We start from the raw sequence: 26,997 nt of genomic DNA, 5'->3' as shown, positions 1-26,997 counted from the left end.
TAAATTAGGTAGTTTGCCAATGGAATGAGTATTTTTACTCTTAAAATAAGATAACTCGATAAAATGAACTTGAAATAAGACAATGCAATTGTTTTTTCTTATGTTAAATCTTAATTGTCTTGTTCCATTGGCAAAATTTCTCTTTTATCTCCTCAAGAACAAATGCACTTATTTTAAGAAAAAGTGACTTATCTAGATTTAGATTTTTTTGCCAGTGTGTAAGTCTTCATAGAGGGTTGTGCTTTAAAGTAGTAAAATCAGAGATGCAGTAGTCAGAGTTGGTCTCCAGTATCAGGTTTCTTTAAAACTTTGACCTGTTGTTTATATTTAAAATATCTGATTATTCAAAAGTCACTTTTTAAATACAGTTCTCACTTTAAGAGGGAGCTGCAACATGTTTGCTTTTTCTAAATTTATTTTGAATCGTACTTGAAGGTGAAAGCTGCTTTATGATCTTATTAAGGCAGCATGTTTACAATTAAAGCAACTTAAGCCACTATGAGCGCTAGAAGATTCAGTTCAGTTTAGTTTATTTCTTTGGGCACAATTCACCACAAGTTGTCTCAAATTTTCTAGAGACAGTACAGTCAGGTCATCCAGGACACACTCCTCCTGGAAAAACATGTAGAGACAGTAGATATTTGCTTGCATTGTGTCATTGCTTCTACAGCAATCCCTCACCAGTGATGGGAGTAACAGCATTACCTTTTTTTTAATAATGAGTAATCTAACTAATTACTTTGACTGTAACTATAACGCAGTTATAATTGCAGGCACCCCGTTACTGCACGTTACTCAGGTCGCACAATGAACCTTTTTTCATGATAGGACTCGTGCGCAGCTGCGTGAAGCTGACACCCCACCCACGTCAAAAACCTCTGCAAATAGACTGAATGGTTAGTGCAACGTTAGTGCAGATTTGTGCAGAAAAAAATATTGTTTGTGCTACTTTTGTTTAAGAGATATTAAAGATTATTTTTTAGGTCATCCAGAGGTGCGCGCCTTGTCATGAGAGAGGGGAGGATGAGAATGGCTGATGTATAGTAGGGGTGGAACGATTCACAAAATCCACGGTTCGGTTCGATTCACGGTTTTCGGTTTGGTTCGATACATGTTGATTGTTACACCGAAATTCCATAAAAAATTATGAAATTAATGAAAAAATCCCCCCAAAAATAATGGATTGTAATTATTTTAAATGATCCGCAGAAACCCTGGATCATTTCCGTATGTTTTGCTGCTTTGAATTTAATCATCTGGCGCATGCTCTCTAACCTGACAACAGCCAGATGCATGTCTCGCTCCGCCACATGCATCTGGCTGTTGTCAGGTTACATGCTCTCTACCATCTCCAAGGAACTCAGAGGGGAGCAGACGTGAGCCACAGTGGAGGCTGTAGGCTTTGCTTTGCGCAGCCGGTCTGGAGCGCAGCGGGGGTTGCTGACGGAGTAGGAGGGATTTCGGGGTTAGCATGACATGTTGCTGTTAGCATAAACAAAACGTGTTGCACAATGCTTGCACACTGTTTTCTTATCCACAACTTTCTTTCCGCTGTCATCGTAGGTCACTCTAAATGCAAAGCGCTCCCATACAGCAGACCTATAAAGTGCTGCTGGCGCGTCTTCCAACTCCTGCTCTTTCCCACTCGCCAGTCCGACACAATTCTCCACAACAACTGATTTTTTTCCCTGCTACACCCGGCTAAGCTGCTTCGCTTCTTCTTCTTCTTGTTTACTACTGGCGGTTGGCTTTGGTCGCAGTACCGCCACCTTCTGCTCTGGAGTGTAATCGCTTCCTCTATGAGAAAAAGGAGCAGCGCATGAACCGAAAGAAACACACGCGAACCGAACCGAGACAGTGGAACCGAACGATTCTGACGGTTTTCATAAATCGTCCCATCCCTGATGTATAGTGAAATTCTGTCTGTCAGTTGGGTAGGTGGGTGTTTCCGCTTGCGGGTTTAACGTACAGCACACACAGAGAGATGGAGAGTGAGGAGGACTCCAGCAGCAAAACATCGTTTTCCAGATGGAAATACTGGTGTTACGTCGAGCTGCGTTTCCCCATCAGATACAGTTTCCCCTGCATCTCCGCACAGCGCAGGCAGGAGGAAACGTGCATGCTTGCTAAAGGCCGCCCTGTGCTCGCGCCACAGGGGAACTACGAAGAGCGTGAATGATGAAATGTTAGTCTATATGGAGAAAGGAAGAAAGATGGATGGATAGATGGATAGATGTTGCAGTATCTATAACAACCCAAACACACAGGATTTCAGAATTGGACATCCTCAGTTATTAATTTCATTCACTCACCAGATCTGAACGTCCTGTTAAAAAACTTCACATCCATGAGTAGAGGTAATGCAGCCTGATGATATTTACACCCATCAGATACCGTCTCCCCATGTTAAGAAGAGGGGAACGCTATCTGATGGGGTCTATAGGCCCATCAGATAGCGTTCCCCCCTGATGTCATTTAAGTTGAGTTGCAATAAATGCAAAACTTTCTGCAGGTTCTTGTCTTTGTCGTCCTCTCTATTCAGCTGGCTTTTGAAACACACTGCGAGAATGGTGGGGGAGTAACTCAGTTAGTAACTCAGTTACTTTTTGGGACAAGTAACTAGTAACTATAACTAATTACTTTTTCAAAGTAACGTGCCCAACACTGTCCCTCACAATGAGCATGCATGCAGTGACAGTGGAGAGGAAAAACTCCCTTTTATAATAGTAGGGAAATCATTTAAATATCAAATCATTCAGGCTTAAACATGTACATACGTGTTCTCTTTATCAGACGATATTGTCCCAACATTTAGAACATTTCTTTAAAAAAAAAAAAAAAATCCTGTCCTAAAATCTGTGGGTTTTTTTCGTTATCTTATGCAGGCCAGTTAGTTGTACGTCAGCCTGAACACCTAAATCAGCCAATCATATATCAACGGTCATCTGTCAATCAAAATTTTTCCATCTTAGCATCTTGATTCATATGTCACAGCTAATATACGCAACGGTTGAAATAACAAATAAGAATAATTTACTTTACTATTCAGTTACGTCCCAAGAGAAAACATCCAGTTAGTCCCAGTAAAACAAGAGAGAAACGGGACTAAACACTGAACAACAGGGCCTATTTCATCATCTATAATCTTGTTTGTTGCTGGCAGCAGGCTAACTGATATTTCCAGGATGGAGTTGCAGAGTTTGCAAACAGAAACAGACCAGATAGCAGAGAGAGCAAAACTTATAGGTTGAACTAACAAATGCTGCAGAATTAGAGAATGGAGATAGCATGATGAAAAAAGGTCCCTATGTCCTCCAGCAGTCTAAGCCTATAGCAGCATTACTGTAGAGATAGCTCAGGTTACCCTGAGCCACTCAAACTGTAAGCTTTGCTTTTAGCTATATATTTTACTTTACAGTAATGACCTATTGTTCCAACCAGTTATTGTTTTAACAGGAGTCCCTAAGTATCTGTTTTCTTCTGCTAATTGGACCAGAAGAATATTTCACTACTTTTGTCTTCCCAGATGTTTACATAATCTCAACATTTTTTAACCAAAACCACATTTCTAGTCTGAACATTTAGTTCTTACTGTTAGACTGATGTAGGCTTTCAGCAGGACCCCTAACAAACTGCGCCTTCTGCGATATGAAAATGTGACCAAACCAGTTCAGACGCTGGGTCAGTTTATGCTGGTAGGGCAACTCTTGTTTTGTGCCCTGAGGAGACCGAGCTGAACACAGAACCACACTGAATGAGCGCGTATGAGAGAGGCCAAAGAAAAAGGCTGCCATTGTCATTATTCTGCTGCGCAAGCCCGACTACGTGGTGGCCATGGCAACAGCATTCTTTCTCAGCAGAAAAGTAATGGAGCAGACATACTGGGAAGGAAACCAACTAACTGGGCTGACACTGGACAAGAACCAGTGATATCTGTTGTTCTCATTAGTTCGTTCCTTAGAAAACATTTAACAGGGCAGAGTTTCAGCCACACTGATCCCAAGTTGTAGATCATGTGCTTTTCCGTTTCTCCAAACTTTGATTTTATTTCCTCTGAAACTGAGTTCCAAGTACTGCTTGGCAAGCTGATCTAAAAATAGGTAGGCAGGTCTTAAAATAAGCAGGTAAATAAGGTGAAATGTCATTTGAAGGAGTATTTTTGTCCCTTTAGAACAAGGTGATTCAATATAAGGGAACTTAAAGTAAACTAATTCAGATTTTTGTTTCTTATTTTAAATACATATCACCTTGATCCATTTACAAGTTGTCTTACTTACCTCTCCAAATTGAGCAAAATGCTTTTATTTCAACATAAATTGTTTTTCTTTTTTTTTTTAAAGCAATGCCTTCATGTTTAGCTCAAAGTGAATGTTGCACTGCTCCTTTAAGTGCCTCATGTTGATTATTTTATCATCAGTTAATCTAAAAACAGATACTTTTATTAAATTAACATTTCTAAATTAAGCCATTGGAACTTTTAAAAACAAACCTTAATTTTTCATTTTAAATGAACTATAAATGTCAAAAGAGTAAATATGAACATGTGTAGATACTGTATAAATCTGAATGTATAAATATAGTGACCATATTAATGTAATTATGTAATCTTTATCCTTATTACTGCTGTCAGTAGGTTATTTTTTCAGCGTTTTAGAGTCTGTGCAGCATCAGTCTATGCAATGAATACATTATTATCAAATGGGTTGATGATTATTTCAATATTTATCGTTACGGCCATACTTGGATCTGAGACATTGTTTCCTGGAGGCACCATCTGGATAAAATACATTAAATAAAAACATTAAACTCCAAATAGATAAGCTAATAAAATGTGGTGTATAAATAAAAGCTAAGTGTATACAGTAGGTAGATTTCTCTCTTTAACATGTTAGAGGGAACATTGTAGCTAATTTTCATCTTTTCTTCACTGTAGTTAATTGATTTTTAATGTATTTTTATGGGCTAGCTATTTAGCAGTTTATCCTCCATTTCTCTAAACACAGTACATCATGTAGAGTTTGTTTCTTGTATGAAACCTTTAGGAGCCCCTCTGTCAGTGCAAGAATACAGTTTTAGCTAGCTACTAAAGAAGGCTGCTGATCTAGTTTTTGGTGAACTTCTGTAGAGCGTGACTTAAAAAGAGAATTTCTTTAGCAATAAAAGGAGGATCTACATCATAGATCTGTAATTTGTGATGGTTGACACTGAAAGATGGTCAGAAGATACGTTGATGAAGATTCTCAGTCATCCAGGTCATAGTCGTTCTAAAAAAAGAAAATTCAAAACAATCCACTGGACTTGAAAATGTCAGGAATTGCGTTGAGTTCCAGGTTTTATACAGTTTCCCGTCAAAACCTTGTATTTGTTTTGAAAACATGCAAATTGGAACGAACAAACGGGTCCACCCCTTTGAAATGGGGGTCGTTTGGCTTTGTTTGTTAGCCTGCAATGCACCATACCCTTCTAAGAATCTGAAAGGTCGGTCGTTAAAGGGAATTGTTGACCTGGCTGAATAGGCGAGGTCTTCTGCTCTCTTGTACAGAGGCTGGGGCTGCAATGATAGCAGGAAGTGATCAACTCAATTTCTGCATTGTAGGTTTTTGAAAGCTGAAATCTGAGTCACTCTTCTGTGTTAGGGCCAGACGTATGGCGAAGAGCGACCTCCTCTGGACAAGACTATGTGGTACATCTACACCTAATGGACAAAGGACATTCCTCTGAATATCAGAACGTTCACATTTGGACAAAGAAGACAGTCGATTTGAGAGGGGCATGAAAGAAGCCATCTATCTTAAGAAAGAAAAAACAACCTTAAACAGAGGGGGTGGACTCAGGTTTCAGCTTTCAAAAACCTGCAATGCAGCAATTGAGTTCATCCCTTCCCAGACACACCATACAAGGAAGATGATTTTTGATTTTTAACACCAAAAGAAAACAACGAAACAAAATGTAACAAACTTTTCGCCCCCTGCCCTCCGTTCTCGTATTATCAATATCCTTACAATTTTGTACACAACACATCCATCTGAGCACATTCATATTTGTATAATTAAACACTATACTTATATCAAGGTACATAAGTGAGGAAGTTAGATAAGAAGAACCTGCAAAGGGCCAATTTGAAGCCTGTCCTGAAAGGGTCAATCCACCATTGAGAGCTTCATAAGAGAATAAAAAAAAAAACAACTTATGGCTTCAGTATGACTCTCATAGTGTTCAGTTGTAGGAATTAAATAACTTTAACTTTATATCATTATGAGGACTAGCGAGCTAGCATTAGCATCCAAAGTTATGGGGTTTGTATCCCTCTGTCTGTCTCTATCCGTCTCTCTTAAAATCTAACTTTAGGTGTGATAACAAGGAAAACAGAGCACTGCTAATGTGTTCAGGAAAATGAGCATCATAATCTGTGTTATACAAGTTTTGTGTTTAATGAACGAGATAAAAATGTAGAAGACTGCTAATCTGCTCCTGCTGTTTCCTGTTTAGTCTCCCTGAGCCTGAAGCCTCAAACCGCTGCACAGAGGAGCCTTTAATTCGTAGTGAGGAGGAAAGTGCTCTGAGCTCAGAGGGCCAGAGATCTCCAGAGGTGCGGGTCCGTACGCCGAGCCCCCCTCCTCCACCCTCACCACCGGCGCAAGCCAAGGAGAAAACGCCAGCGGCCAAGCTGTTCACGCCCAGCAAGCTCAGCTTCACTGTAAGCTTCATGTCCTCCTAGAGAAAGTAACACAGAAAAGCATTGGTTTCAACTTGTTGGATTGAATGTCCCATTTCTTCCAGTCCTCCCAGTCTGAAGGGAACAACATGAACCTGTCAGACCTGCCCACCTTCACGCCCAGTGCCTTCCCTCCCAGTGCCTTCAATTATGAGCGACCGAGGCACTTCATCCAGTCACAGCCGGCCTTTCAGGCCCCCAGCTATGACAGTGTGCTGAGGGAAGCCCAGGAGAACCAGAACAACCAGCAGAACCTCAGCGGTACCCAGAACAGTGCTAATGTGCTGGAGGTCCAGGGTCCCATGAAAGCTAATCAAGCTCAGTCCTTTTCTCAAGCCCAGGTGGTGTCAAAGTCTGTGTCCCAAACACAGTCCCAGTTTCAGTCTCTGAGTCTGGCTCAGAACCAAACCAGGTCCGTGGCCCACATTCAGAACCAGTACCAGTCCAACGGAACCGCCAAGTCGTCTCCGTCTTCATCCAGCCTCAACTCTCCTACGTGCACTCCGTCTTCCTCTGCTGCCCCTCCCTTTCCCACCAACACCCCCCTGATCTCTCCCTCTGCCCCTCCCTCCTCCTCCTCCTCTTCATCGCTGCCCCGCCCCACTGTGCGCTCCACCATCACCCTCACCCCTAGGGTCCCCAGCGCCACCGGCCTCGGCAGTGCCAGTTTGCCCGCCAACCAGGACACCATGTCAGCTTCTGCTGCCTATCTCTGCTCCGTGCTGCCGTCCTCCTTCTCCTCCAAACTGTCCCCTAACCCCCCCGCCTCCCCGTTGGCCCCCTCCAGTCCGCTCCTTCCTACGAGGACACCTGCTCCCACATCTACCCTTCCTCAGCCACCTCGCCCAGTTTCTCCCACTCTCCATCGCTCTCCCGTTTCCCCCTCCCACCCACAGCCAACCGCTCCAACCAATCAGAACAGTGTTCCACCTGCCGTCGTTTCCCTGCCCGCCAGCTACAAGGCGACGCCCAACACGTAAGTTTAGACACGCAAACCGTTTAGTTAGACTTTTATAAAACAGTGCCACGCTAAAGTATTCACACCGCATTAATTTTTTCTGCTTTTCATTAGTGTTACGCTGAAGCCATTTTTACCCCGATACCTGGCTGTGCAGTATCGGCCAATACCGATACCTAAATTCTATTAATATAATTTATATATATAATGTAATATAATTTCTAAACGAAAGTTCTTTTTGTTTACATTTGTGTATACAAAATGACAAAATAAATCGAAGTCTAATAGAAGTCAGATACCATCTGATTGAAATTGATGTGTGTGTGTATATGAAGAACTTCATACTACTTGGATGTAAATTAATTGCCATCATGGCTTTGTCAAGCTGCTGCCTTCCTTTGTGAAGCAGGAAAAAGTCTAATAGGAAGTAATTCCAATAGAACTTTTTATTGCCTACCTGGAATGGGTGACAATAGTTGAAGAAACTTTTGGCTCTCAAACTGGTATTGGTGCTCGCCGATACCGATACCACCATTTTAGTGCAGGATCGGGGCCCTTCCCGATGCTGGTATCGGTGCAACACTACTTTCCATAGCTGAACGTAATTTTTAAGAGAAAAATCTGAAATATTTGAGTTCAACAATTAGAGCTTCCTTTCACTGGAATAACGGCTGCAGATGGTTTTATGGTCGGTCTCTACCGGCTCCTCCAGGTGGAGTAGTTTTGCCCATTCTTATTCAGAAAGTTGCTAAATCTGTCAGCAGGGATGGGCACAAATGCCTCAAAATGTATTTCCAAATAAAATACCAAACACCCACTTTAAAAATGTATCAAAATAAAATGCTGTATTTTAGTATTTTCAAAATATTTCATTCTAAGAGCCTTTTTCTTCGATCCCTTCACCTGTGCACTATCTGGAGAAACGTCAAAGTAACAAAAGAAGAAAAGTAACTTAATAACAGAGTAAAATATTTCTGAAATTGTATTGGTAATGCTTTACATCACTACAGAACTGCAAAAAGCAATGCATTACTGTAGCCTAATTAAATAACTTTTTTTTACTTCCTTAAACTGATATTGTGTAGGCTACATACAGTCAACAGTAGAACATTATTTAGGTACATTTGTAAGATAAAGTAAATTAAAATGGCCAACACTATTATAAGCCAAAACTAGCCTGCTACAAGTGGTGGGGAAGGTGGGCGTGTATCCCTTTAGTCATGTACAAAAAAATTTATTTAAGGTCATATGCTTCAAAAAACACCAAAAAGCAAGTAATTAAATTGTTTTTTTGTACATGACTAAAGGGATACACACCTGTTGAGGTAGTTTAAAGTGTAGTTTCTGTACAAAATTAACTAACTATAGCTCTGTAAGCTGACAGGTTTTGTTAGCTTAGTGAGCTATAGATAAGGAAATATTACATAATGTAATAAAATGAAAAAAGTGCAGAGGGTGTGAATACTTTTATAAGGTGGCAATGACAGGTTGGTCTGTAGAGATGTCAATGTGAGCTTCTTATGGGGAATTGTTTTTTAATTTTTGTTATATCTTCCCATTACTGAGTCACTTCCCTGCTCTGCTTCCTTCAGCCTTCCTAAACCTATTTTAAAGAAATCTGTTGTACCTCGGCCTTCTTCGGCCCGATCTACAGATGAAGACATCCAGGGATCAAAGGATGCCTTAATTCAGGATCTTGAGAAGAAGCTTCGCTCCAAAGAAGCCAGGAGACGACACAGCCAGGTAGGAGTAACCTGCAGACTGATGGTGGTGAATGTAACCGGTGGAGAATTACTAAAACAAATTTGTTTCTATGATAAATGCTTGTTAAACTTAAAACTTGTTGACCGCCTAGAAACTACTGCAGTCGTTTTCTTAGATCCTTTTTGTCACACTGTCTTTCTTGAAGAGGAAAAACCTACAAAAATGTTCACAGAAACTCTTTTCTACATTTATAATCTGTCTGAATGACCTGCAGGGTGCCGTTGTTCTGAAGAGGCTGAAACCATCACCCAAACTCTTGTTCAGATTCTCTGTATCAGATCCTTGAGGGCCGGTTTTCTGCAACATTGAGGTTCATCCTTGGTCCAACACACCTGAATCAAATAGTTAAATTCCCTCCCCAGTATGCAATCAATTTCTCCACAGTCCTTTTAATTATCTATTTCCTTCAGGTGTGTTAAGTCAAGGACATATGTAAAAGTTCCAGGATACAGGACTGGAGTTCCCACCCCAATCTAGGATCTATTCAGTTTATCTCTATAGCGCCAATTTACAACACACGTCATCTCAGGTCCCTTTACTGAGACAATTTAGTCAGATTGCTTCAAAGCTTCTAAGACTCATTGACTTTGGATGATTTGCTTCTCCTAGCTGAGCAAATAGTCAATAGACATTTGCCTGCATTTTGTCATTGACTCTACAGCAATCCTTCACCATGCATGCAGCGACAGTAGAGAGTAATACTCTCTTTTAACAGAAAGAAAACCTCCAGCATAACCAGGCTCAGTGTGAGCGGCCTTTTGGTGAAGCCGGCTGGGGTTCAAAGAAACAGAAGCAGACATAGAAAAGGAACACAGAAGCACTGATCTATAAATACTTTCTATGTTAGAAAAGCTAACGGTAGACTAGCTCCACAGGTGGCTCTAAAAGGGAAAGGAAGAATTAAACAGATATGAGACAGTTATGAACAGATAGGAGACACTTTGAGACAGTTTTTACGTCAAAGGATGAAATGGAGCAGGACCAGTTTGTCACAGTAGAAACTGAGCCCATAACTATGTCTAGGAGAGAAACTGAAAAACAGGCCCAACTCTATAATCTATAATTGAAAGTGATGGCAGCATCGATCCAGGATGGAGTACAATTTAAGAGAACCAGGCCAGAAATAAGTGCCTTTTTTCTTAAATTGAGGAGGTAAAAGAGACATTTTGCCGATGGAACAAGTCAATTTAGATAAAAAAGAAGAAAAATAATTCTCATTCCATTGGCAAATTATCTCATTTACCTATTCAAATAAAGGGTAAATACACTAAATTTAAGAAATGTTTACTTGTTTCTAGGCCATTTTTCCAGCGCATAAATTTGCACACAGCCTATGACTGGATAACAAACTGCACTTTAGTAGCTGGATTACCCAACCAAATGATAATCCATACCAACCATTTTACCTCAACTTTTCTTTTATTTACTTTACCTTAACTTCCCTGGTATGACTTAATGTGAATAAAGCTATGTGTTTTTTGGTGATTGCTTCTGTCTAGTGCCCTCATTTATTGTGTTTAACCACAGCTGCTGTGGTTTCTTTTTGTGTGGCTTTGGCTGCAGGTATGTAATAAGGTTTCAGATTGTCTGTTGGCTACTTTGTGGATTCTAGCAACCAGCAACACAAGAAGATGCCATTTTTTGCTCCTTGTGCAGCTGATCCTATACATTTGTATTTTCCGCACCCATTTGTCAGTTTGTTTTGCTTCAAGCTAACACTGACGTAACTGACTTGACAAACTAGACAAACTGATGACCTGCATTCATAAAGAAATCATTATGGTTCATTTTCCTTCACCTGGGGAGCTTAGACTGTGGTTATCCTGGATATTTTTCCAACAAACATTAGTTCACCTTTTCTTTCCTATGGTCATAGTGGCTACGTTACCATTTAGTGTAAAAATGCACAAGCTGTCATGAAAATTAATTAGCTTATTGGAATCAGCGATTTTGAGAGAACTAATCTTTTTCGATAAAAGTTTTTTTTTTCCGGCTGTATTAAAATTGGTGTATTTCGCAAAAGTGCAAAGGAAATATCTTTTTGCATTACATGAGTCACACGATTTAAGGACAGATTTTACAGCTGCTTTTTGTATCTCTGCTTCTGTCTCCTTGAACCCCAGTTGGCCTCGGCTGATGGCCGCTCACACTGAGCCTGGTTCTGCTGGACGTTTCTTCCTGTTAAAAGGGAGTTTTTCCTCTCCACTGTCGCTACAAGCATGCTTAGTGTGAAGGATTGCATCCAAGTCAATGAGTCGATGCAATCAACTGGTTCGCCTTAGATAGAAAACTTTGAACTAATTTGACTGGATGATCTGATGAACTGTAAAGTCCCTTGAGATGACATGTGTTGTGAATTGGCGCTATAGAAATAAACTGAATTGAACTGAATGATTAACAACCGTACTTTACTGGCAAATAATATGAACAGGACCAGCGGAAGTGGGAGGAGGATGTGTGTATTTCAATAAGTCATTGTTGCAATTGTGACACTTTTTCTTTAGTGGAATATTGATAAACTATGGTGCATGTTTGTAGTGGAAGCACAGCGAGTGTCTTTGTTGACTCCTGGTTTTAAAGCAGAAGCTTTATATCTTGATTTTGACATTTTAATGAAATCATTGAAACAAGCATTTTGTTTATTTTGTATTAAAGCGCTAATGATTCCTCACTCAAGTTATTGACCCTGGGATATTTTTCTAAGCCTTAATTTTCTCTTTTTACTCTGTTTGTCCATAACAAAGACAATTTATTAAGTATAGATGTTTTTGTTTTGTTTCTGACAGAAATTGTCCTATGAAGAACGAATGGCTCGCAGGCTTTTGGGTCCAGACAACGCTACCTACATGCTGGACCAAGACAATCTCTCTGATTTACAACTTGACCAGGTACTGAAAACCTTTTTCTCTTTAGTAAGGATCACAATATTAAGGGAGTCATAACTTGGTTTATGTACAGGTGCTGGTCATAAAATTAGAATATCATGAAAAAGTAGATTGATTTCAGTAATTCCATTTAAAAAGTGAAACTTGTATATTATATTCATACATTACATACAAACTCATATATTTCAGATGTTTATTTTGTTTAATTTTGATGATTACAAATGACAACAAATGAAAATCTCAAATTCATCATATCAGAAAATTAGAATATTGTGAAAAGGTTCAAAATTGATGGCCCCTGGTGCCACACTCTAATCAGCTAATTAACTCAAACCACCTGCAAAAGCCTTTAAATGGTCTTTCAGTCTAGTTCTATAGGCTACACAATCATGGGGAAGACTGCTGACTTGACAGTTGTCCAAAAGACGACCATCGACACCTTGCACAAGGAGGGCAAGACACAAAAGGTCATCGCTAAAGAGGCTGGCTGTTCACAGAGCTCAGTGTCCAAGCACATTAATAGAGAGGCGAAGGGAAGGAAAAGATGTGGTCGAAAAAAGTGTACAAGCAAGAGAGATAACCGCACCCTGGAGAGGATTGTGAAACCAAACCCATTCAAAATGTGGGGGAGATTCACAAAGAGTGGACTGCAGCTGGAGTGAGTGCTTCAAGAACCACCACACACAGACGTATGAAAGACATGGGTTTCTGCTGTCGCATTCCTTGTGTCAAGCCACTCTTGAACCACAGACAGCGTCAGAAGCGTCTAAAGAGAAACAGGACTGGACTGCTGGTGAGTGGTCCAAAGTCATGTTCTCTGATGAAAGTAAATTTTGCATTTCCTTTGGAAATCAAGGTCCCAGAGTCTGGAGGAAAAGAAGAGAGGCACTTCATCCACGTTGCTTGAAGTCCAGTGTAAAGTTTCCACAGTCAGTGATGGTTTGGGGTGCCATGTCATCTGCTGGTGTTGGTCCATTGTGTTTTCTGAGGTCCAGGGTCAACGCAGCCACATACCAGGAAGTTTTAGAGCACTTCATGCTTCCTGCAGCTGACCAACTTTTTGGAGATGCAGATTTCATTTTCCAACAGGACTTGGCACCTGCACACAGTGCCAAAGCTACCAGTACCTGGTTGAAGGACCATGGTATCCCTGTTCTTAATTGGCCAGCAAACTCTCCTGACCTTAACCCCATAGAAAATCTATGGGGTATTGTGAAGAAGAAGATGCAATACACCAGACCCAACAATTCAGAAGAGCTAAAAGCCACTATTAGAGCAACCTGGGCTATCATAACACCTGAGCAGTGCCACAGACTGATCGACTCCATGCCACGCCGCATTGCTGCAGTAATACAGGCCAAAGGAGGCCCAACTAAATACTGAGTGCTGTACATGCTCATACTTTTCATGTTCATACTTTTCAGTTGGCCAACATTTCTATAAATCCTTTGTTTTTATTGGTCTTCAGTAATATTCTAATTTTCTGATATGATGAATTTGAGATTTTCATTTGTTGTCATTTGTAATCATCAAAATTAAACAAAATAAACATCTGAAATATATGAGTTTGTATGTAATGTATGAATATAATATACAAGTTTCACTTTTTAAATGGAATTACTGAAATCAATCTACTTTTTCATGATATTCTAATTTTATGACCAGCACCTGTATACAGTCCTTCTGAAATTGTTTTCAGATTCATATTTAATCATTTTAGGAGAAAAGAGATACATTATAGAGCTCATTTAAACACAATTTCATGCCCCTTTTTTTGTTTAAACGAGGATACACAGGAGAATCTGACGTGTGTGCCAGTTGTTGTGGATGTAGCATTAGCAACATTAGCAGTAAACCATGATTTGTGTACCATTGTTTCCTGGTTTCTGAGTCAAGACGGTAAAGGTTACACCAGGAGCAATGCTTCAAGCTTGGTTTATAGCCACAGTACTAGTCAAAAGTAACGCAGTCATGCGGTCCCAAGCGCAGAGTGTGCTCAGCCGAATTTTTGTTCTGCAATAAGCTGAGTTAAAAAAAAATTGTAATCATTAAATTTGAACTTTTTTTTGTCGTTATTTTTTTGTATTATGTATACGGAAGAAGATTAGGGCCACTGGAAAAAAAATTTAGAAGATTTTTTTTTTGTTTTAGTTTAATATGGGAAAAATATGGGAAATTCTGACTTTAATCCCAGAATTCTGACTTAAATCTCAGAATGCTGACTTTAATCTTAGAATTCGGACTTTAATCTCAGAATTCAGACTTTAATCTCAGAATTCCGACTTTTTTTTGCTGAAGAGGATTAGGGCAACTGGCAAAAAGGAAAAAAAAGTTCACAGATTTTTAAATTTATTTTTTTTAAATCTTATTTTAGTTTAATTTGAGGAAAAAGTCAGAATTCTGACTTTAGTCTCAGAATTCTCAGATTAAAGTCCATAGTTGTAATTTTTGACTGAATGAACAAAACATTTTTTATTAAAAATAAATAAACTATTAAGAATACAAAAAAGATGAATAAAATATGTAAGACACTTATCATTTTAACAGGGGGTTTGTCGCTCTGACATACTGTCAGACTAGTTGCCAGATTATTTCAGTAAAGTGGACACTAACTGTCATTTAGCTCTCTGTTTTTAGTGTAATCCAACAATCAGTTCTGAGCGACTTTGAGCTGTTAGCAGAGCTTTTAAGCCGGTGGTTCTAGTCGCTCTCAGAGATTTATTTACAGACAGAACCATATAAATTTTATTCTGCATAATTTTTCCATCAAACAGTGTAAATAATCCTGGACCAGCCTCTGGATCCATTCAGGGTTCTACTCTAGCATTCCTCCATTCTGGCATTAATGATCTTGGAAATACTAGCAGTGCCCTCTACTGGACGGGGGTAATACTACCACACTGAAATAAACTTCTTCTAAAAAGATGTTATCAGTTTATCATGTGGAACATATTTTAATCCAATAAACCATCTATCGATCCCTCATGAAAGCCATCAGTTTTTGGGGAAGACGGCACACTGATGTCATCATTCTGGTCTAAATGGTTGCAATGGAAGCAGGTTCCCCTCTGAGGGCCTCTAAACAGGACAGTTGGCAGAGGCAGCCAGTGAGCTGCTGCATGCCGTCATTCTGACCCCACTCTGGTGGCTCTAAAGCCTCCTGATCACAGGCTTTGCTCCATCTTCTCTCCTTACCTATCAGATGCACACACACACTGTTCTGTGGCAGGCATTTCCACTCTATCATATCCACATCCCCTCTGTCCAGATAAGTTTGTCCGAGGTTATTTTGATCCCGTTTTCCGGGAACGGGTCCCCCTCACCGTCATCCATTATGTCCAAACACGCTCACAGTCAGAGCCTCCCCTCGCCTATTTGATTGTCCTGTGGGATTAGGCTTCAAAGCTTTAATTACCCGTCTTTATAATGACCTGTTGTTTGTTTGCAGTCAGACTCTCCAGAAGGAAGACGCACCGGTGGACTGTGGTAAATAGATTCCTGAATTAATATTTCATTTAAAAAGATTAGGTTTTGTGTTGAGAGCTTAACTGTTGGAGCCTGGCTGTGTTTACTTTGCAGCTATAAAAGCTAATGTTGTAGAAAACATGGAGATGAAATATAATGCTCTCTTTATGAACTGTCAATTATTAACCTGATCTGTTTATTTTCCTGGACATATTTCTTATTGCACTCCATTAAAAACATTCAGCTTGATTTTTTATTTTCCTCATCAGACTGGACAGACTAGACAGTTCAGCCTCCCTTTACTAACAGAGAAATATGCAGCATGTTGGTGTGATCAGCTGTGGAAGGTGAAACTCAGTCATATCTGCTCCCTCTCAGGGGGAAGCATCACTCTGGGACGGATGAAAGGAGTAACGAGGGATCAGCCATACAGGAGAAATGTTTTGCTCCTCGCTTCCTTCAGATCCCCCCAGATCTCACAGTGGAGGAGGGACGCTTCTGCAGGGTCGACTTCAAGGTGATTCAATCTCACATCTGTTAGTTTCATCTCAACCAATCTTGGGTCTCTGCTTTCCTTTTTTTCATCAAGTCAAACTCCGTCAGGTATACAGGATGTGATTATCGGCAGTTGCAGACGAAATGTGTATCGTTTTATCATTGTCTCCCCTTTATCTCCTCTCTTTTATCTTTTCTCCTTTTTCCTGTTTTTCCTTTCCTTATAATAGAGCTATTTCCATGCATAAATCAAGCAGAACACTATGGCGATAGCCGTATCGCTCCACTTGTGAAAGTAAAATCTGCTGGGCTCTTTTTTGGCATTTTCAACACAATTATTGTTATTGCCATACAGGACACTGTAAAAAAACAAAACAAAAATTACTATGGTAAAATGTTGACCAATATAGACATGTTACACATCGTTGGAAAGTTTAGATTCCCCACAATTCAACCACCAAGTTTATTTTATGGACACAGTGAGCACCAAAGCACAATTAACACAGATATAGCAGCATGTCAAAATGTAAACATTACAAAGCAGCCACAGCAACATACCTTTGAAGGCATCCAGAAGCTGTTTTATAAATCCAGTCTTCAACTGTTTATACTCCATTCGTTCATAAGTGTCCACAGATTAAAAGTAATCCAGATTATTCATAATAAAAAACAGTCCATGATGAGAAAATCGCCACATAACATCCGCTTTTTGACATCAGAAAAGTTAGCTGGTCATAGCTAATGCTTAACATCTTACTATTAAGACTTACTTCCTCGAACACTTGTCTGTGATTTTTGATATGTTTCTTTACATCATCTTCTACAAGTGTCTGTATCTTTGTATGACTCGATTTGAGTCAGGGACAGCCAATGAAATCTCATAAGCGCTCCTTGCCTGTCAGCCAATGACGCACTGAGTAGCGCGATATTACGCCTCATAGAGCCCTGCTGTATGGGGCCAGAATTGTTGCTTTATTATTTACAAATGTGTGTGGAGAGTTGTGTATCTGTATCTCGATTTGTGCGTGTGCAGGGGGATTTGAACATGTGTAAATGAAACTATAAATCTGTGAGGAGATTTGTGTGTCTGTACAACAATCTGCAAATGTGCAAAACTACTTGTGACTCTCTTTACACACGTGATATTTGCTACTCTTCTGCCGTGTGAGATGCACAAATGCGTAAAAGGATTTGTATCTGTAATATCTGGATTTGCTGCCCTGGGCGCAGGCTCGCAGGCTGCAGCAGGGCCGAGCTCAATTCGCGGCAGTGGCTGAGTCGCAGCAGTTCCGGTGGCTCGATGTGGCTCGTCACTTTTTTTGGTATTTTTCTTGCTGTTTTTTGGCTCCGGGGGCAGCATCTGCCGGCAGGGGGCACCACCAGCCACTACGCAGCCATGCAGGTGGCAGGCTCTCCGGGCACGGCCACTACGCAGCCACCATGATGACAGCCTGGCTGTCCTACCAGTAGGCTGCCCGAGCGAAAAAATTGAGCACTGCTGCAGCCTGTGAGCCTGCGCCCAGGGCAGCAAATCCAGATAGTACAGATACAAATCCTTTTACGCATTTGTGCATCTCACACGGCAGAAAAGTGTAGCAAAAATCACGTGTGTAAAGAGAGCCAACCGAGAAACCGCTGGACTTGGACTGTATTTCTGGGTGTTGAAGCAAAAATACTTCGGACACAGTGTCTCTGCGTGTGCTTACAGATTGTTCTACACATTTGCAAATCTTACTACAGATTTGTAAATCGCAGTGCACATTTGTAGATCTGAATACAGATTTGTGGATTTTTTACACATTTGCAAACCAGATTACACACACACAAGTAGTTTTGCACATTTGCAGATTGTTGTACAGACACACAAATCTCCTCACACATTTACAGTTTCACACATTTACAGCTTCTCGCACAACTCGAGATACAGATATACAACTCTCCACACACATTTGTAAATAATAAAGCAACAATTTTGGCCCCATACTGCTGTTATTGGTTAAGACCACGTGGGATGTTTGCCTTTGTAGCCAATGAAATAAGGTTACAAACAAGGCTAGAGATGGCTGGGTTGCATAAAGCAGCATAAAGCTCACAGTATTTTCATTTTTATTTTCATACACGAGAAGCTGTTAGCTTTCAAATGCTGTATCACACATGTAGTTTGTGCTTATAGTTCCTCAGTTATTTTCTTTTCCATTTGGGTATGCACAATAGGTGAAGATCACTTTAAATTATGATGGATTTAAGATGCTAATGTCCCTAGCAGCACAGATGGATGTCATATCCTGATCTGCTGCAAACTGATAACGGTGCTTGTTGGCAGTAAACAATGTAGTTAATAACTACATCATGTAACTGTCTTTTCAAAATTGCAAACACCACACGGTGTCTGTAGAGCATCAGCTCCCATCAGGATGGGAAATGTGAGCTGGTTTTCTCACCGCTGCAGGTCCGAGGCCTCCCGGCGCCAGATATCTCCTGGTACTTGGACGGCAAAGCGATCCGTCCAGACGATTACCACAAGATGCTGGTGTGTGAGAAGGGAATGCACTCCTTCATCATAGAGATCGTCACGGTGCATCACGCCGGCGTGTACGAGTGCGTGGCCAAGAACCGGGCTGGAGAGAGCCGGTTTACCATGAGGCTGGATGTCATAGGTCTGGACATGATGGCATCCCTGAAGTCTTTTGGAATGCGTGTTCGTTTCAGACGTACTGGAATAAACTGTAAAATCAATGTTTTGTTTTGCAGCTCAGGAAGCTCTGCGCCCCCCCGCCTTCGTCCAGAAGATGCTGAACACCAGAGCTCTTGAAGGTGACACGGTGCGGTTGGAATGTAAAGTCGATGCTTCTCCTCCACCGCAGCTCTTCTGGAAGAAGGACAAAGACATGCTGCGCATCGACCCCAACAGAATGAGGTAGGTCGTCTGACGGTCCTCCACTGATGAAACCTCCTTTACAGCTTTCCTACAAACAGGGATGCAAGGCAGCCTTAAACAGGCCTCACCTCCTTTCCTCTAAAGCAGAGGTCACGGATTAGCGGACCGTGGTCCGAATCCATACACAACCTGATTTAAAACATTTATAAATTACCGCATGTTGTCCGACAACAGTGTGCCGCTTCTCCTGTTAATATGGAAATCCTTTCCAGAGCGTCCAGCACCAGGCTACACGTGATACTAATGATCCAATGAGCTGCTGTCAGTCTGGGTTGCTGCTGCTGCTACTTTTAGACACAGCAGGCAAACCTGTGGCAAGCCGGGCGATGGGAAAGAAGGAGAAGATGATGAGAAAAAGAGAGCAGAGAAAGTGTGGACTGCTGGAAGAACTGTGGTGAACTGTTGAAAGAAAAGTGAAATGGTGCTCAAAGATGACCCTGAACATTTAGAGGATGTTTGGCTCAACCTGCTGCTGTGAAGCAGGATTCTCCACCATGAACAGAATCAACAATAAATCTGGATCCAGGCTCAAAATGAGCTCCTTGATATGTGCTTTAGAATGGCTTAGTCTCCATTCAAACCCAGGTTTAAAGCCTTGCAGGGCAGCATAAAGCCCACTGCCAACATTAAGACATAAGTATATGGTCTCTTCCTGAGTGTCGGCTCCATTTCCCACCTTTTTTTTTGTTTTTACATTGGACCCTTGATTTTATGTTATTACATCATGTTCTACTCACCCATATGAGTTTTGTGTCATTTGGAGCCGTTCTGAAGATATTCCGTTAGGTAATATCCAAGTAATGTCTTACTATGTGCAACGACTTGAAGGCACAAACTAAACTGTTCATAATTTATTCTTTATGGTACGCCAGCATTCATAACATGTAGGCGAATCACTGTCCCCCAGACATCCGCGGTTATATTTTTTATATTTATATTCTTTAAAAACAAAGCGGAGTGTGTATGATGTCATCTGTTCGCTGGACTGGAGTTGTAACAGGCGGCCCGGGCCACAGGCGGCTACGCTCTACCCGTTCTATTTATTCGGCTTGCTAATCTGAATCAGCATGTGAGTAAAACTAGCAGCAGTTCAGCGGACAGGAAGAATGAATGGTAGCCAGCGCCCGCTGATGACATCATACACACTCCGCTTTGTTTAAAAAAAATAGAAATAATAAAATTATAACCGCGAATGTCTGGGGGACAGTGATTGGCCAACATGTTATGAATGCTGGGGTACCATAAAAAATAAATTATGAACAGTTTAGTTTGTGCCTTCAAGTCGTTGCCCATAGGAACACGTTACTTGGATATAACCTAACAGAATAGCTTCAGAACGGCTCCAAATGACACAAAACTTATATGGGTGAGTAGAACATGATGTAATAACATAAAATCAAGGGTCCAATGTAAAAAAAACGGCGTTCCCCTTAAATGTTAAATATGTCATCTTTAAAGCTGCAGTCTGTAACATTGAGGAGAGAGCAGACTTCGACTGAAAATTTGAAGAAAAACAGGTTTCACGCCACTCCCCCACCCTCTCTGCTTCACTCATGCCCCACCTCCAAGCTCCACCCCTCTCACAGCATCTGCGCGGCTACCATATGCGACCAGAAGCGTCCAAGCAGCGTACGCGGCATGGAGTGTGAACCGGTAAGAGCGATAACACTCACCTCCAAGCAGCTAGATATAAGATGCTGGTTATACCGAAGTTTGCCGTGTAAGCAGTTGTCGGCAGGGGCAGTAAGGGCAGTTTCTCTTTCGCTGGTGGCTGTCGCTCCGCCATGACTTCCACGCGTGTCCTCCTGACTGCGGCAGCCGGGCGCTGCGGCAGGTTAAGCGGTGAGGGGGGGGCGGTTGGGAATCAGCGTGAGTGAGCTGTGATTGACACTCCATCAGACGCTCCTCTGGCTGTGATTGGTTGTTTTGACTCGTCCCGAATTATTCTTTCCAGATTGAAATACAGGCAGTAGGCGGGACCAATTGAAGCAGTTTTTTTTTCGCAGGTTACATATCACATGTACTGCTGTCTGGGCATAGGGACAGTTTTAGCCAATATGACAAAAAAGTGATTTTTAAAAACTTACAGACTTCAGCTTTAAGGGCTGCTCAGTGGCGCAGTGGGTAGGTTCTATTGCCGGCCGGTCTTTCTGCATGGAGTTTGCATGTTCTCCCTGAGCATGTGTGGGTTCTTTCCGGGTACTCCGGCTTCCTCCAACAGTCCATAAACATGACTGTTAGGTTAATTGGCTTGTCTAAATTGTCCTTAGTGTTTGTGTGTGCATGAATAGTTGTTTGTTTGTCTCTGTGTTCCCCTGTGATAGACTGGCGAGCTGTCCACTGTGTACCCCGCCTATCGCCCGTAGACAGCTGGAGATAGACACCAGCACCGCTTGCGGCCCTGCTTGGGATAAGCGTGATGGAAAATGGATGGACATCTAGGTTGTGTTGTTTATTCCCTCTTGGTGTCGTATCGCCAAAACCAAGGCTTTGTTATTTTAGTCAGATCTGCAGGAGCTGCAGCTTTATATATTTTTAGACTTAGACTCAACTTTATTTATCCCTTTGGATTACTCCTTCAGGGAAATTCTGGCCATTTAAGATAAAAAATATGACAGACAAGACCGTGACTTCGACTATTGCACTTGAGTTAAATGTACTTAAATTTACTTATTTAATGATAAATACGTAAAAAATGACAGTAGTACCAGAGTAGTTGGCAGGTGTTATTGCACAGTGAGAGTAAAATATTGCACATGAGTGACAATGGGTAATGTTTTGCATATGATGTTCAAGGAGGGGGGTGCTGACCCTTGTTCCTCCTCCTATCACCCCCTCCTTCCCCAAAGTGAGGAGTTGTACAGCTTGATGGCTTGAGAAACAACGGAGTTCAGCAGTCTGTTGGTCCTGATGCAGAATGAACTTTCTGAAGTGCCTCCAAACACCTGTGTATCTCTAACTCCAATCATCAACTGTAATTTCCCTCTGGGATAATTAAAGTATATCTGATTCTGATCTGCTGTTGTTCCTGCAGTCTGTACCAGGACGGTTCGGGTCGGCAGTGTTTGCTCATAGACAGAGTAACCAAGTCCGACTCTGGTTGGTACACGCTGTCTGCCATCAATGAAGCTGGCCTGTCCACATGCAACGCCAGGCTGGACGTCGGCAGTAAGTATCTCCATCCCTCTATGCAAATGTTGCTGAGCGGCTCCCGTCTGATTGCATCAGGTTACCATAGAAACAAGGCTGTAAAACCAAACACAGTCAATGCCGTGGTAGGCACATCGCATCCTCCATCTGCTGTCAGACACAACAAAGACAAAAGAGGGAGTAGAAACCTAAAGATGTGAGGCGAGCGAGTCGTTCAGCTTATGGCCAGAATGCGTCCCTCAGATGGATCAATGAAAGTGGAACTCAGCTATTAGGTTTCTGCTCTCAGATAACACAGCATCTGCTCTGTGGAGAGCTCCAGCCGTAGAAAGTGAGTTTAGATGAGCAAAGGACAGCTGCTGATGGTGCTCTGTCAGGAGCATACGCATAGTCAATATCCGTTTATCCCTTTAGTTTTCTATGAAAAATAAACTTTAAACTACCTAAACAGGAGTGTAACCTTTTAGTCATGTACAAAAAAAACATTTCTTACTTTCTGCCTTTTTTTGAAGCGTATGGAGATCTGATCTTAAAGTAGTTGTACGGAAATCATATTTCAATGTCAAATCATTTTGGCTTAAACATGTTTATAAATGTACTTTGTCAATCAAATTTTTTCGGTCATAGCATCTTGATTCATATGTCGCAGCTAATATATGCAACGATTGAAATCAGAAATCAGAATCATTTCCTTTCCCATTGAGTTCCGTCCCAGTGTTCACGGGGATGGTCACTCTGTCTTCAGCAGGCGTAGAGCTAACAGAACTGGCAGCGTTGCGAGGCAAGGGCTCCAACATGTACGGCTGTAAGCCTTCTACACCAAACCAAGCTTCTGCCGCCCTGGCGTCCTCTTCCACAACATCTTCATCCCCGCTTTCCTCCTCTAAATAAAAAATTGATGATGGAGGAGACTCATCCATGACCTCCGACACTAAACTCTCCTCCTCTTGCATGTTTCCTCTGTCCATAGCGTTCCTTGACAGTGTCGTTTCTAAGTCACCAATTTAGTGCTACTTGGTCCCAATGGAATTTCCCATTGGGAACCTATAGGAATTTAATGCCAATTAATTTTAAAAATAATAATTTAATGATTTGAAATGACCCATGGAAACCCTGATAAAAACCTAATTTTATTTCAGTGTTAAATTCTGTTTAAAGTAACAGATTATAATTAAAAATGTCTGTGGACCTTTACTGGTTGATGATTTTCTTTATTCAGACCCTGCTGGTTTTTAATTGGTCACCCCTGCCCTGATGGCTAGAAGATACAGTAGTGTTTTATATGATCGAGGTCTTTACAAGGTTATTATTTTTTTATTATTCTCATTTCGACCAGATCAGATAATCTGAAACTGTTTTTCTGCTCATGGAGCTCGGCGTGGCTAAATGCTAACTGGTTCTGCTGAAACTCTTTGGTGTGGAAGCTGTTCCTGAGTGAAGAAAACACTAATATTTTGATTAGTGATTGTATCCATTGGCATTATTAAAGGAAAAACAAATATTTTAATGCTGTCAATTATAGTTTATTTAGAGAATATTAAATCTGTTCAGATTATCTTTAGCTTTTCAATGTTTTAGTGGAAACTATAGAAGTAAGCCGTGTAGATTTGGGAACCCATTGTTCCTGTGGGTACATTCTGGTCATATCTGGCAGTGAGCTGCGGCCACGCTGTGCAGCATGCAGGAGTTATTTTCAGACACGTGGCATGAGAAGAATTTTTAGCCCGTGTCCAGACAGAGTTAAGATTTGTGGCTCCCTGGGTGGCATCTACTGCACTTCACTTTTGAATTTGTTCTCTTCTCATTTAGAAGATTCCCCCCCAGATAAAAACATTTTGCTCACATTTTAGTATTTGTTGTTATAAATCTGCCAGTTACTGATTTTTAGCCCTTCCATGTGTTTCTCCTCCAGCTCGCACAACCCCGGCCATGAAAACGGCCCCTCCGGCCTCCAAGACCCTGAAGCTGCTGTCCTCTCTGAGCCACGCCCCCGCGCTGACGGTGGAGAGCCCTGCTCAGCACACGGCCCCGCTGTACGAGAGCGAAGAGCTGTAGAAACCGAACGCCGCCTCCTCCGTTTACCTTCAGTCAGACCTGAACAACTGGACTGGAAGCCTCTGTAACCGTTGTTGTGTAAACATACAAATGAGCTCGGATATATACATATATATATATTTTTAGCATCACAGAAGCTTAGCTGGAGAAATGGTGTGCATACTGCAGGGGATTATTTTCAATAAGCTATTTCTGAGCTCAGTGCATCAGAGGTTTAATGATATCCAGATATTTTGAGGTTAATAGGCTGATATTGGAGACTGCTCTTTGCTGCTGAACTCAGCTTTTAGTTTGAGCCTGTGTGTCTGTCCCGCCTGCAGCCTCTGGGCTGTAGATTTAGAATTAGATGTCTGCCACCCAGTGGCCATCCACGGTACTGCTTTCCTAAACGCTGTGTTTCCCAAACCACACATTCTCTGGATTCTGCATTTTTAATGTAAAACCTTTAAATGAGCTGGGTTTAATGTTCCTGTCGAGGTGTATTTTAAAGGCAAGGTGGTAAACGTTGCGTGTTTTTTCTTCGGTCCAGGTTAGAAACCAGTGCAGCCATGAAGCACAGCACTTTAGGTCCGTCATCGAGCTCCTGCCACGCCGCAGATTTTGCTGTAACTGATGGATCCTGACTTACTGCTGCCTCTGAAATGTCTGGAAAGCAGATTTGATCTTTCTAACCTTTGCCTCTCATCTGCTGCTGTAGTCTAGATTAAGCTTTGTCTGTTTTTAATGTTTGTCTAATACCGTTTCTGTTTTATTTAAATAAATCAGAGTGTTGGCCCTCAGCGTACAGATGGCAGCATTTAGAAACCAGTGGCTGCTGTTCTGATACCAACCTGCACTCAGGGCAAAGTTCCCGTCCTCCATGTTTACATTAGATCACATCTGCAGTGCAGAGATGCTGTTTTCAAGCTCGATTACAAAGAATATATCCTCCTTTTGCAGCTCCTGTAATCATCTTTATTTAATCAGCCTACAGTTGCAGTCTCCTCATTTAAATGCGCTTTCTAATTGATTTGATTGGAACACAATTTTTGTTTGTTTTCATCTGATGTGCATGCAAGGAAAGACTCTGACTCTACCTTATTATACCTTAATAATCTCCACAGAAGGCTAAAATCAGAGCCTTAAGAGATGAGAACCGTATTTATGGTTTACATTTAGCCTAAGCTGATGCTGTTCAGGACTTGCTGTGTTCAGGTTTCTGGCTCACAATGGGGGGGATTAAAGGTCAAATTATATTTTAAACTGTAGGTGGGAGTGTGTTTGTAGTTTCTGACTGTGATATGAAACAATAAATGACTTAAAATTAAACTGGGAGTCCCTCTCCTGCTGAAATGTCATTTTTTCCCTTACGTTTTGTCACCATCTAGTGGTGTAGGTAGGGAATTTAGCTCCAGTTTCTGTTGCAACAAAGAACATATTGTAATGTTGATGGTTTGCCAAACCAAACATCCAATTAAAGTTCCATTAAGCCACTACTAAGGAACTGGGGTCAAGTTTCTTTATGCAGGCAAAGGAAGGTTCAATAGCCAAACTTGATGATTGTTCTGGATGGTTTATTTTCTATTTCAGCCAAAAATTACAGAGTTCAAACTTTTCCTTTGTCCTACCTTTCTTGCTCTGGTAAAAACCATAGGCCCCAAACCCAAAATGCCTCCTGGTCCTTTCCCAGACCCTGACACTTCTAAAAAGTGGACTGATCCACATCACTTCCTGTCATACCTCAGAACAAAAATAAATAAGAAAAATAATAAAACAAAGAAATAGAATCAACAACTATAAACCTGCAAATAAACTCTGTAAATATTACAAAAAATATAAATTTAGGAATCAACAATATTCAAATGGATAAAGAAATAAAGAATAAACAGCTTCAACACATATCTTGCATTTTTTATTTCCATTTAAAATCTAAAAACTTTCTAATTAAAATGGTATTTTGTTTCTCCAATTTATCTCTTTCATGTTGAGTTTTAATCATTTAATTCTTTTCAAATGGAAGAATCGTTAAATCATTTTGTCAATGATCATTTTAAAGTGAACATGTCACCCTTCAGTTTAGAATAATTTTGGTAAGACGTTCTTGAAGACACATTAATTTATCAGCCTATAGCTTGTTACATCATCAGTTTATGGATGAACTAGCTTATCTTGAAAACAGTAGAAATAGCTCACACTCGTAACATCCTCTCATTCATCAGGGTTATCTTCGTTCCTATTAAAAAGTAATTGAGTATTTTTTGGTCTGGAGCCCTTTAATACCTGAATCATTGTCATTTCACTGTATAGGGCTGCAACAATCTCATCCACAAAGAGAGAGCATGCAAAGAGCACATTATAAAATATAAATTCAGTCACATATTTTGACAAACATCTGATCATCAATAATCATGATTTACCGGTACTTTTATTTTTTTGTCTCGATTCCTAGGTGTTATTGGAGGTCATACATTGTTCAGGAAGTAAACTAGAACCATCAGCCTCTAGCATGTAACGGGATTGGGGGCTGATGCTGTAAGTCTCAATTTATTAAACATAAACCCTTAAAAAGCCAGTGCGCATGCACTGTCACAAC

General features: G+C 41.0%; 1 protein-coding gene across 2 annotated transcripts in view; it reads left to right on the top strand.

The window, feature by feature from the left end:
• Positions 1 to 24,833, top strand: part of myot (myotilin) — a 48,969-nt gene extending 24,136 nt beyond the window's left edge. For both annotated transcript variants that reach the window (XM_038295940.1, XM_038295939.1), the window contains exons 9-18: positions 6,490 to 6,697; positions 6,781 to 7,691; positions 9,266 to 9,416; positions 12,224 to 12,325; positions 15,771 to 15,808; positions 16,166 to 16,304; positions 18,732 to 18,939; positions 19,034 to 19,199; positions 22,255 to 22,388; positions 24,283 to 24,833. In XM_038295940.1, the coding sequence (XP_038151868.1) occupies positions 6,490 to 6,697; positions 6,781 to 7,691; positions 9,266 to 9,416; positions 12,224 to 12,325; positions 15,771 to 15,808; positions 16,166 to 16,304; positions 18,732 to 18,939; positions 19,034 to 19,199; positions 22,255 to 22,388; positions 24,283 to 24,425 (2,200 nt within the window). In that variant the 3' untranslated portion in view covers positions 24,426 to 24,833. The remainder of the gene's footprint in view (positions 1 to 6,489; positions 6,698 to 6,780; positions 7,692 to 9,265; positions 9,417 to 12,223; positions 12,326 to 15,770; positions 15,809 to 16,165; positions 16,305 to 18,731; positions 18,940 to 19,033; positions 19,200 to 22,254; positions 22,389 to 24,282) is intronic.
• The last annotated feature ends 2,164 nt before the right edge of the window (positions 24,834 to 26,997 follow it).

The sequence above is a fragment of the Cyprinodon tularosa genome, unplaced genomic scaffold (assembly GCF_016077235.1).
Source record: "Cyprinodon tularosa strain WSP-4 unplaced genomic scaffold, ASM1607723v1 ctg363, whole genome shotgun sequence".
NCBI lineage: Eukaryota > Metazoa > Chordata > Actinopteri > Cyprinodontiformes > Cyprinodontidae > Cyprinodon > Cyprinodon tularosa.
The sequence above is the reverse complement of the archived record's forward strand: the minus strand, read 5'-3'. Positions and strand labels throughout refer to the sequence as shown.